The 12,727-nt window shown below is 42.0% G+C and overlaps 1 protein-coding gene across 1 annotated transcript in view; it reads right to left on the bottom strand.

Moving 5' to 3' along the window:
- The window catches only part of LOC145404584 (exportin-T-like), a 78,168-nt gene extending 65,699 nt beyond the window's left edge, over nucleotides 1-12,469 (bottom strand). The window contains exons 1-2 of the mRNA XM_080276134.1: nucleotides 12,410-12,469; nucleotides 8,210-8,326 (exon numbers count right to left, since the gene is read on the bottom strand). Coding sequence (XP_080132260.1) covers nucleotides 8,210-8,326; nucleotides 12,410-12,469 — 177 coding nt within the window. The remainder of the gene's footprint in view (nucleotides 1-8,209; nucleotides 8,327-12,409) is intronic.
- Nucleotides 12,470-12,727: the final 258 nt, after the last annotated feature.

Genomic DNA, 12,727 nt, shown 5'->3' with positions numbered 1-12,727 from the left:
GGACCAATAATGGTTCACGTATCAGGAGGTACCAATAATGAGGGGGGTGCCATCATGGAAGCACTATTTTATTGTCACTTAGTGCAGTACGAGATTTTTCCACTGCTGCAGCAGCCTCTGGCTGATCTAATTATTACTTGGCGGAGATCCAACATCAGTTTTTGACAGCTCAAAAGATATATATATTTTTTTAACCGTGTCAAATATCATTTTACTTAGACAATTATGGTCTATTTTATGGTGTAGAATATTATGTTTAAAAAAAAAAAAAAAATCTCCACGTATCTCAAAATCCCCGTATGTGGGACATCCAGCCAAAAAAAACACCTGAGGTGAAAGGGTTAATCCTCTGCTCTATCGTCTACCGTACATTTTTATCTATTTCTTTATATACATTCTATCAGTCTTCATTACTATTTGAATCGCACTTCCTGGTGTAATGTTAATTAATCCTCTTGTGACCAAAGACGCAAGTTACATCCAACCACTGCCTGGCACTCAGCACTCCCTCTTGCACAGTGTGGGACCTCACACAGACAAAACCTCTGTACAGCCATGTGCCAAAAGTTTATAATTATTTGTTCTCTTGCCTTGCTTCTACCTCATCTCCTGTTTCTTCAATACTCCTGAATAGCTGTACTTACAGTCAGTGGTAGAAACAAGATGGGCTAAAGTAAAATGAACAGCTATTTCTCTGAATTTTTTCATCAGTTCACTTCTTGAGATGGAAAGTATACTTGTTCTGCAATAACATGCTGAGAAAAATTTATATAAAATTTCCTTCCCTAAAAAAAAAAAAAAAAAAAAAAAAAAAAAAAAAAAAAAGGCCACTGTATCTCAATTAGGAATGCTCTTATAAAGAAAATGTTGTTACTTATTTTGCCACCTACATTTGCACTTCTACGGTACCTCCATTCTCCTTTTTTCTCAATTCTCCTGAATTGTGTAAACAAAACTGAGACAAAATGAAGAGTTATTTCACTAAACCTTTTCTTCATTTCACTTTTTGAGACAGAAATATACCTTTTCCACTATAATGAACCGAGCGAGAGAGGTAAATAATTTCCTTCCCTACAAACAGTACTGGTTTCTAAAAAAGTCACTGTAATGAAATTAGGGAACAATTTTATAAAGCAAAATATTACCTTTACTCAGGCTGTGGCAGCTGCTTCTCACCACAACGAAAAAAGTTTACAACCTATTTATTTTCTACTATCTACCTACTGCCAGATACCTTAATCCCGTAAGAGGCGGCCACAAAGAAATCGGTTCCATGTCGCCCTGTCCCCCCACCATCTCACTGCCCTGCTCCCAGCTTACACACACCTGTCGGGCTTGCAACGATCAGGTACTTGCCACCCACCCAGATACCGCTGCTCCTGACGTCATCTCCACCTCTTACTCACACGGCCCCTTCAGACCGAGGCCTGGGTCAAGTGGGAGTAGAGGGGGAGAGGAGGAAGGCGGAGAAAGGAGGAGTGGGAAAGAAGACGGATGTGGGGCAGACGAATATGGAGCGAGGGACGATAGGAGAATGAGTTGTGAACGCCAGAAGTACCTGAAAGCAGCATATAGAACGCTACGACGTAAGCATGGTGCAGAGGTTTTGGCACGTGCCCAGCAGGAGTGGAAAAGAGTACAGGAAGCTGGGGGACAGCGAGGGCTGGAGAGAATTGCGGAGGAAGGGGAAGATGAAGTACAAGAATAGACGAAGTAAATAAAGGAGTGATGAGAAGGAGGGTGACTACGTAGGAGGGTGGCTAGGTGGAAAAAACACCCAAGATGCACATTAATCATAGCTCTCGAGGATCCAAGGGTCAGAGGCTAATGTATCAGTACTCGAGGTACCCTGGGGGGTCCCAGGGGTGGTGGCCATCTGTGAATCTTCACTCATAATGGTGTGCCAGTGCGTAAGAACAAGGGTGTATGCTGGATGTATACGGGGATGGAGTATGGTGTATTAGTGACTCAGTGTGTATGAGAGGTGTTTATAAGCACACTCATGAGAGAGATGGGGCTAGAGAAGGTTTGGCAGTCAGACAGGATTGTCTTGTGTTCAGCTGGGACAGACGGCCAGAACAGCCACGACCATGGGCTTCGCGGTATTGTACTGGTGAGTAGAAGTAGCGAAGAATAGTCTTGCGGGAAAGTAACGCAAGGTATATAAGTGCCGTTAGAGTAAAGTAAAGTATCGGCAGTCTCTACTCGGGAAAACCAGCAATATTATTTGACGCGTTGTTCCAGGTCGTGGCGAATACTAATTAAGTAATAGAGTTAACTTAGAGTAAGAACTATAACGTTTAAGTGAACCTCTGTCACTCAAAGATGGTTGTCTAGTCTTTAATAAGTAGACTGAAGCCTTATATGGCTATCAAGTCAAGTACTTGCTTGCTGTCAAGTCGTAAATAAGTGATTGATATTTCCCTTGTGTCGAGATGAAACTCGGGATAGTAAGTTAATGTTATAACTGTGTAATTTGTTCTGAAGTTGTGTAACACTTTGTAGCAGATTGTTAAAAAGTAAAGTAAAAATTGTTTCTGTGTTTTGTAACCTTAGTGTGGAACTGTTAATTTTTGGGAAGTCAAGGAGGGAGTCTGGGGCAGAAAGGGGTATTTAATATCTTGTTGCCCTAACCTACGAGGTTACAGGTCCCTTCTGGGCTTGTCTCCACACTCTCCACTGCTACTGCCACACGCTACCAATACTCATTAGTGGCAGCCATTCACCGTACTTGGCGAGACTGAGTACGAAACATACCAAGGGTAAGTAGAGAGTGGAGGGCACGACACACCCTCTCTCATATACCTCTCCATCCCTCCATCTCATCCTTGGCCTTCCCCTCCCTCCCCCCTCCACTTTACTCACATACACTCTCCTCATCAGTCTCTCACTCTCCAGCCTCTCCATATGGCCAAACCACCTTAATATGTTTCTCCTAACGCTTCCTATCACATCCACATCAACACCACAACGCTCCTTCACTTCATCATTTGCCAACCTGTCTCTCCATGTGACTCCACATGCTCCTCTCAAGTACCTCATTTCCACTGCTCTCACTCTTGACTTCTGTCCCTCCAACAAGATCCAAGCTTCACTTCCATACGTTAGTGTTTGTATCACAATACTGTCATGTAATAACTTTTTCATTTCCATGCTCACTTCCCTGTTTCCTATCACTGCTTTCAAGGAACTAGCAATCTTTCTTTCCTGTTGTACCCTTTCAAACACTTCACCCTCTAAATTTCCATCCTTACTCATCACATTACCCAAGTACTTAAACACACACACATTTTCCATTTCCTTCTCATCCAACCTCACTGTACATTCACTGACTTCACTTCTCTCGAAGACCACAACTTTACTTTTCCCTACATTCATCTTTAGATACCGTTTCTTACACACTCTCCCAAACTCATTCACCAAGCCTTGCAGCTCCCCTTCGTCTTCACTTAATAACACAGTATCATCTGCAAACAATAGTACAGGGAGTTTCCAAACACTGCCCTCTCTCACTAGGGCCACTCCAACATCCACTGCCCTACCTTGTATCTCTTTTATAACCCCATCCATATACACACTGAACAACAATGGAGACATGACACATTGCTGTTTCAATCCAACCTTCAAACAGAAAAATTCACTCAGTTCACCATCAACATGTATTGCAGTCTTAGCACCCTCATACAGACTCTTCATGGCATTCAACAACTTCCCATCAACTCCATATATTCTTAATACTTTCCACAATCCTTCTCTATCCACCGTCATATGCCTTCTCCAAATCCATGAAGGCCACATACAACTTTCCCATCTTTAGAAACTTTTCCACTAAAGATCTAAAAATGAATTTCTGATCTACACAACCTCTTCCCTTCCTAAAACCTCCCTGTTTTTCTCCAACTAATTCCTCTGTTCTTTCCCTAACTCTGTCCATAAATATCCTACCATATACTTTTCCTATTACACTAAGAAGACTAATACCCCTATGATTACCACATACTTCTTTTTCCCTCTTTCCTTTGTACAAGGGAATAATTATACCTGACTTCCAATCCTCTGGAACTCTACCTTCCTCCCAGGCCAATCTGCACATCTTCCACGTCCATTCTACTACTATCTCTCCCCCATGCTTCAGCATTTCACCACATACTCCATCAATTCCTGAGGCTTTCACCATTTTAACTTTCTTCATCGCTTCCACAACTTCCATCCTACTGATTTCTTCCCCTCTTCTCACATCCCTCTGTCTCCCAGCCATTCCCCAGCCACTTACACTCGCATTACTTTCATTCTCTATGTTCAACAATTCCTTAAAGTGTTCTCCCCATCTGCTCATTTTTCTCCCTTCTGCACTAGTAATCTACCATTTTTATCTTTCAATCCTCAACTAAATTCTTTGACACCCTGTCTAACTCTCTTCACCTCTTTCCAGAACATTTTCTTACATTCCCTCCACTTTACACTCAAATTCCTTTCAAATTCCTCATCCACTTTCTTCTTATGCTCTCTCTTACTAATCTTTTCACCTCTTTATTCCTCTCTACATATAACTCCCCCTTCCATCTCTCAACTTCTTCCACGCTCGTTTTTCATCCACTCACTATATGCTTTCTTCTTTTGTGCCACACCCTCTCTCACCTCTTCATTCCACCTTGCACCCCCTTTCGTCTTCTCTTCACCCCACACACCACCTCACATGCTGCACAGATTTCTCCTGTGAATATCTTACACACACCTTCCACGTCCCCCATGTGCTCTAATCCATATTTATGCAATTGCTCCTCCACTTCCCTCTTATATCCTGCCTTTTTTCCATCCTCTTGTAACCTTTCCACCCTACTTGTAAGAACTACTTCCTCCTGTCCTTCCCTTCTTCTATTTCTCCATTTCATCTGGACCTTCATTCTGACCATCAAGTGGTGGTCAGAAAGTCTACTCCCCCAACCTCCATATACTCTTGCGTCCATTACACACCTTGTCATCTTGTCGTCCACGCACACATAATCAATCATTGCCTTCCATTCATTCCGTTCACCACCCACCCTTCTCATTACTCACCACATATACCCACGGATCATTTTGTGCCTGAAGAGGGTATTGGCTATCACCAACCCCCTCCTAGCACAAATGTCCACTAAAGCACTGCTGCCCATTTACAGTAATCCCTATAATATCCGACATAATAGAGCCAAGGCATGCCCGGGTAGTGGTTCTGTCTGGATAGTGGACTTCTCCCCTGACCCCCATTCGTACATAACCTAACTCTGAACGCCAGTGTAAAAGGCCACTACAGTGCATCATACAACACTTGTTGCTGTTGTATAACACTACTCTATCTGCTCAAACAGACCTAAAAATGCAGTGAGCACACAAAACATAATGATAAAATGGAATAAAATCATGGTAAAATAGAATAAAATCATGGTACAGTACAATAGGCTAGAATAAAATCAATGTCAACACCCATGAGTCGACCATCCGGCATCAATCTTACCCAGGATCTCCTGCTTTTAAAGAGCCAGCACTTCCCTCTTCCCTTTCCCTGGTGAAGGGGCCATCATCACACACCCTAAGAAGAGGCATGAAAGGAATAGCAAAGCCAGAAGCAGGTATGGAACAATCACAAAAACCACCATGTGTACCTCTATAACAACTGTTTACAGTGCCACGTGGGAACTGAAAGTGAGCGAGGGAGGTGTCTGGCAGACATAGGCCCGGGTAAACTAACCACCCTGACACGGCGGTGCCACCGGGCTATTCCCGCCAATCCAAGCAGAAATTTTTTGTGCGAACAAAATTTCCAAACGGATGCAAGCATTTTGTCTGGATGGTATGAAATTACTGTATTATTATACTAGGTTTTTTTCCAGCTAGATCCACTTTCGTGATTGTGGCGCCTGCACACTCCTGCCGCATGATTGGTTGGTCTCAGTTTCAGACCTGAAGTATCCTATTCACAAAAAACAATTATACCTTATATTCCAATTCTCATAAATGCTGTTTTGCATTGTCATTGTACTATACAAACACACATGAAACGAGCATGTATCTGTGCTTCACCCAAACGAACAGTGAATTTGGGGAAGTTGGATTTGAAATGAAGTATTTATTGTTGTAAAAGGTACAGACTTGTTGCATCTCTAATAAATAAATAAATATATATACTTACGGATAATATAGACGAAGGTATCGAAGCAATGGAGTAGGTGTGATCGATAATAAAGTTTGACATCTTGCGAGATGACACAACTTGTTCTTCCCACCTGGCTGTCTCTCATGTCCCCACTCCCCCTCCTCTGCAGCGACTGTTCCATTCGCCTTCCTGCTTCCACCACTTTACCACTGATAAAACTAATTTACTTAGAATGGCACTATTGTCTAATGTAACAAGTGCCAAAGTATTAAGATACCTTTTGTTTGCACTTACCCTGCCAAATGCATTTATTTTTTAAAAAAAATATAGGGAGATGCAACAACTCTATACCTTTTACAACAATAAATAATTCAGTTCAAATTCAACTTCCTCAAATTCATTAAACGTTTGGGTGAAACACATATACATACTTGTTTCATGTCTGTTTGTATAGTACAATGACAATGCAAAACAGCAGTTATGAGAATTGGAATATACTGTAAGGTACAATTGTTTTTTGTAAATATGATGCTTCTGGTATGAAACTGAAACCAACCAATCACGCAGCTGGAGTGCGCAGGTGCCACATTCACAAAAGTGGATCATCAGCTGGAAAAAAATCGAGTATACCTCATTATCTCTTTTTTGCTAATACTCCTGAATACTTGTACTTCATGTTGGTGGTGTAAACAAGACTAGCAAAAGCTTTTATAGAACAGACATATCAACTTATTTCATTGGATGCAACCTGCGTCATTTAGTAGCAAGCGGTTGATTTCAGTTGGATGCCATCCGTGTTGATGGTAATGAGAGATTGGAATCTGCACCAAAATTTCAGTCATGTGAGGGTTAAGTTAGCAGCAAGATGCATCACAATAGATGCAACACAAAAACTTAAGGCAATCATTAAAATCCTTACACAAGAATAACTCTGCCGAGAAAATGTGTAGTCTGTATAGCTAATTATTCAACATAAAAACTGCAGTTGATGACGATGATGTTAAAAACTACTTTTCTGTAAAATCTCACATATGATACAAACATTCTGACACTCCCTAAGCATTTGCATTCTGCTAATTAAAACATCCCCAACTTAAACACACACACACACACACACACACATACACACACACACACACATACACACACACACACACACACACACACTCACACACAAACTTCTCAAGTTTCTTCCACATTAAAAATATTTTGAGGCTTCTGATAATTATAAACCTGCATGGTAGATACTGTGGCAGGTGGGGGTGCTCATCATCCACTCACTCAATGTAGTGTTGTCCTCGGGTGCCTGCCCTTTCCTCTCTTCCTTCCTTCATTCCTTCCTTCCTCTTATGACTTTCTTTCCGTCATTCTTTCCCCTTCCATTTGTCTACGGGTAGCTCTACACTGAGTGACAAGCCAAACAGTTTCCTGTACACCAGGAAATCATTTACTACACTGGATTGTAACCATATAACCAAATTTTGGCACCTGGTGGTTTAGTGGGTAATTAAGGTGCTCCCATCAGGTGGAGCTGGTGCAGGTTTATATCCAAGGGATGGTTGGGGTTTAGTGCTCATGTAATAGTGAGCAAGTCTAGTCACTCTCATCTTAAATGTCAGGACCGACTTACCTACCCCTGGGTTCCTACGCTCCTCATGGGGCAACACTGGATTAGATGATCAGTGAACAAATGAATGGTAATACTGTGATACCAACTCTAATGTAAGGAAGAAAAGTTTGGACATTGTTGGAAGGACACTAAAAAAAAAAAAAAAAAAAAAAGAGTCAGAGCAATGGAAATGAGTTATCTGAGAGGAGCATATGAAGTTACCTGGAGAGAAACAGTGACAAATAAGGACTTGGAGGTGATTTGTTTGTGGCCACCCCTCACATGATTAAGGCATCTGGCAACAGATAGACAGGTATACAGATTAACCTCTAATGTTCCATTACACAAAACTAATGACTAAATTACATTTATCTGTGTAACACTACACAAGTTTCAACCAGCTTAAAAATATTTCTGCATCCTGTGAGAAATCAACAAACATACAAACTAGGACAATTCTAACACACCTGTAAACACACAAACTTGACCTTGTCGTCAAGCTGTGGGCCACCGGAGGTGAGGGTGGCCCCACACAGCTGCCAGCCATCTGTGCTTTCACGTAGCTGCTGCAGGTACTCCAATGCCTGCCAACAACATGAAAACCAAACTACTGTATACATATCCAGCATTTAATCACATGTAAATTAAAATGAGCCATTCCACCGAGTACTCTCTTCTATTCCACTTCACATTTCCCTTCCATAATTCTAAATCCTATCCCCCTTTTTGAAAGTGTGAAACCACCTTGCCCTAATCTACAACCGGTAAAAGATCCAACGTCACTGAAAGAAATGGATAAAACAGTACTTACAACATAGTTTTTCATAATGAGACACCCAAAGCAGCAATACATCCACTCACTTGATGTAGTGCTGCTTTTGGTGTTTGCCCTTTCCTCTCTTCCTTCCTTCCTTCTTCTGTTGTTCTTTCCTTCATTCTTTCCTCTTCCTTCTACCTACGGGTGACTTTACACTCCCTCTTCTGTCTTTCTTTCTTTCACTCTTTCCTCTTCCTTCTGCCTAAGGGTGACCCTACAATGAGTGACAGGCCAAATGGTTTCCTGTATACCAGGAAACCATTTACTATGCTAGGTGGTAACCATACAACCAAATTATGGTGCCTGGCAGTTTAGTGGGTAATTAACATGCTTCGATCAGATTGAGTCTGAGCAGGTTTATATCCAAGGGGTGGTAGGGGTTTACTGCTCATGTAATGTCACTCTGGGATGAGTGAGGCTGGTCACTCTCATCTTAAATGTCAGGACCAACTTGCCTGATGATGGATGAATTCCATTAATATATTCAAAGGTGGTACACAGGCAGTGTGTGTGAATGATTACCTTGAAAAACAGTTTTTTGAGAGCAACACTGACGTATCATTTAAACATAAGTATTTTGAACCTTCTGTTCATTCCAAGAACAGGCATACTCTTGGTATGCCTCATATATACTGATATCATTATAAATGTCATAGCAAATATCAAATTACACACACACACACACACACACACACACACACATATATATATAGCTACTGCAAATTGACTTAGGACCTCCCCCCCCCCCACCAAGATATTAAAAAACACAGAAATCATAGTATATCACAATGTTTGTTCATGAAATGCCATTAACATGAAATCATGTTTCCCTTGTTTTTCAGGGCCAGCTGGATGTGTTTTGGCATGGAATCACTTAGAGCTCTAAAGTAATCTAAGGGCATTTCTTTGCACCAAACATTTGTAAGTTCAGCCTGGAGGTTGTCCAGATTGGGTGCCTTCTTCTCTGCCATGATTTTCTTCATCTCTGCCCAGCAGTCTTCTATCTGATTTAGATCTGAATTGTTGCCAAGCCAGTCGAGGACCTCAATCCGATTATCCTGAAGCCATTTTGTCACCCTTCTTGATTTGTGATATGGAGCTGAATTGTGCATGAAAAAGTCGCACGAATGAATAGCAAAAAAGATTAATAAATGATCATTCAGAACATGAATGTACCTGCCATCATTCATCATCAAGTTCTTAGGAAGAAAGTGGAGGCCTCCCCTTCCCATTTTACCTGAGAAACACCCCCATACCATTACTGATTATGGCTGCTTAACAGTCGGCACCGTGCAAGCAGGGTCATATCGACTACGGGAGACAGGGTGACGAACCTTGGAAGAACACACCTGGAACACTTGAAATGTGCTTTCATCGGAAAACATAACTTTTCTCCACTCATCCGATGTCCAGTGTGCATACTTCCTGGCAAACTGAATGCGCTGCTTCTTCATGCGGTTAGTGAGAAGTGGTTTCTTGGCTGAGGTGCGACTTGGCAAACCCAGCTCCTTCTGCATGCAGTGTTGGACAGTTCGAACCGAGATGTAAAAGCTGCGGATGCATTCTCTTCAATTCTGCTGCTGTCAGTCGAGGATTCTTGATTACTTCCCTCTTCAGAAGTGTATCTTTACCCCTGCAAGTCATCCTCTTCTTTCCACCGCCATTCTTGTGCTTTGGTACGACATCAGGTGGCAGGCTGACCACTGCAGCAAGACTCTTCATGACAGTCGAGTTTGCGCATCCAGTACGTTCACAAATAATGTTGACAGGCACATTCTCCTGCCTCCACGCAATGATACGGACCCTCTCATCCCTTGAGCTGCACTTTCCAGGCATGACAACTAGACTCTAAGAAAATAACAGGGCAAACAGTAATGCATACAAAAAAAAGGAGGTGTAAGCTCGAAGCGACGGAAACATATACAGCAAACTCGCCCGGAACATGTTCTTGCCGAACGCGCTCGCAATTATACACGATTAGTGCTGGGATATGTATAAGATAACGTAAGATTAAAGAACCATTACGAAAACTATATATTTACGCAAGAGAGGCTTTTGATAGGCCAAATCCTCAAACATCAGCTCAGCACACACGGTTTGTTTTGATCACGTGATGTGATTCGCCGTACTGCTTTTCCTCAGTGCTGTATTTGTAAGTTAAATATTTACAGTACTGTTCTGGTAAGTTTATGTGCAAGTTAAAGTATTATTAAATAACGTTCAAGCAAGAAATAAAGTCTTATGACCAGTTTTCTGATAGGCGTCAGAATATTACCTTTTTTATTTATTTGTTAAATATTTGCTGTACTGCTTTTCTACAGTACTGTATTTGTAAGTTAAATACTTACTATTCTGGTATGCACCTGTAAGTTAAAGCATTAAATAAAGCCTTGTAACCAGTTATAGATTACACACGATCGGTGGGTTCCAAGACAATTCGCCATCATGTCAATTCCCCGTCAAAACATGAACGATTCCCCATCAGGACAATTCGCACCCTGTATGAGTCCCCGACATTCTATAAATATATTAATTAATCAATACTTTTATAAATATACTTATTATTAATTAATCAATACTTTAATAACTATATTTCAGGGGGATCCATCAAAGTCTATGTTGTCTTGTTATTGTTGTGACGGCGAACTGGCTTGACAGCGAATGGTCCAGAAACCATTTTGCTCCCTAGACTCCCTAGGCGTGGTGTTTTGCTGTTGTCTGCCATTGGTGATCAATATGAGGCACTTTGGGTGGTTGGAGGGTTCATTTGGTGTTGTGGCTTGCAAGTACAGTGCTGCACAGCAAGGCTTCGACGTGCAGGTGCGTGGGCACGGGGCAACATTCCGACGCTGACTGGTTTCAGCATCGGAATGTTGCCTTATGTTTGGGTGTTTGTGTGTCGGAGTTTTGCTGTGCAGTGCTGTGTTTGTGGGTTGTGACATTGGATGGGCCTTCTGACCACTTGGGGTGCTTCATATTGATTACCAGTGGCAGATGGCAGTGGGGGACCACGTTTGGGAGATCTAGGGAGCAAAATAAGGAGTAGTTAAAACTTACGCGGTTTCGCGCCGAACGTGCCACGTTAGGAACGAAACCCATGCGTTGAGGGCGAGCTTGCTGTACTGTACTCCCACTCTCGCTTTTGTGCAAGCACTGACGTGCCAAGTGTTTCACCACCACCTGCCAACACCAGAGGAGTTGCCAGTTACTTCTTGCCCAAAAAATTCACTTCGTTAGAGGTGAAAACACAAAGCAGACAGACAACTCTCCCATAGCAATTCTGTGTATGTAGGTCCTAAGTCAATTTGCGGTGTGTGTGTGTACATATATATATATATATATATATATATATATATATATATATCATCATCATCATCATCATCAGCCGTTTGAGTATCCACAGCAGGACTGGCCTATACCGACCAAAGTCGGGACGATACAGCCAATGTATCTCTACCAAGTGGCTTAGGCTGTCTAGCAGAGATTGTATGTAAGGTGAGAAGTGCTTGTTAGTGTAACTGTCGTGTTGGAGTGGCTTTGGATGCGTGTATAGTCTGTGAACCAAGTGTAATCGGCCAGCGCATGCCAACTGGGTGCAAGCATACTTTATAGTAAGCGACACTGGTTCAACCACAGCACCCCTGGTGTCCGCCAATGTAGTACGTGGCCGGGTGAACACTCCCAAAATTTATGACCCTGGCGGGGCGCGAACCCTGGTTCACCCGTGTACGAAACGCACACTCTACCACTGTACCACAGAGGCTCCATATATATATATATATATATATATATATATATATATATATATATATATATATATACTGTATATATATGTGTAAGGCACACTGACCTGAGCATGCTGCTGGTGATTGTCAGGAGCCCAGAGACCCTGGAGCAAGTGAGCCTCCATGGCTTAAGTGTGTTGCTCTCCCTCACCCACTCTCACACCCTCCTGCTTCACCACACTCTGCAAGAAAGTGTTATTATTCTAGCATAAAGCTGCATATAATTGTTGCATTTTTACATTTGCCTAGAGGCAACAAGCAAAAACTAGTGCATTTATCAACTAAGAAACCTGCGTAGTGCCATGAAACTGTCAACTGAAAGGTGGGGGTAAGAGGAGAACAGACACGGTGAACAAGGGAATGACAGGATGAGCTGGAAATTT

The sequence above is a fragment of the Coenobita brevimanus genome, chromosome 1, assembly GCF_032717465.1.
Source record: "Coenobita brevimanus isolate Jiangsu-jjx chromosome 1, ASM3271746v2, whole genome shotgun sequence".
NCBI classification, from domain to species: domain Eukaryota; kingdom Metazoa; phylum Arthropoda; class Malacostraca; order Decapoda; family Coenobitidae; genus Coenobita; species Coenobita brevimanus.
This window is presented reverse-complemented; position numbering and strand designations above follow the sequence as displayed.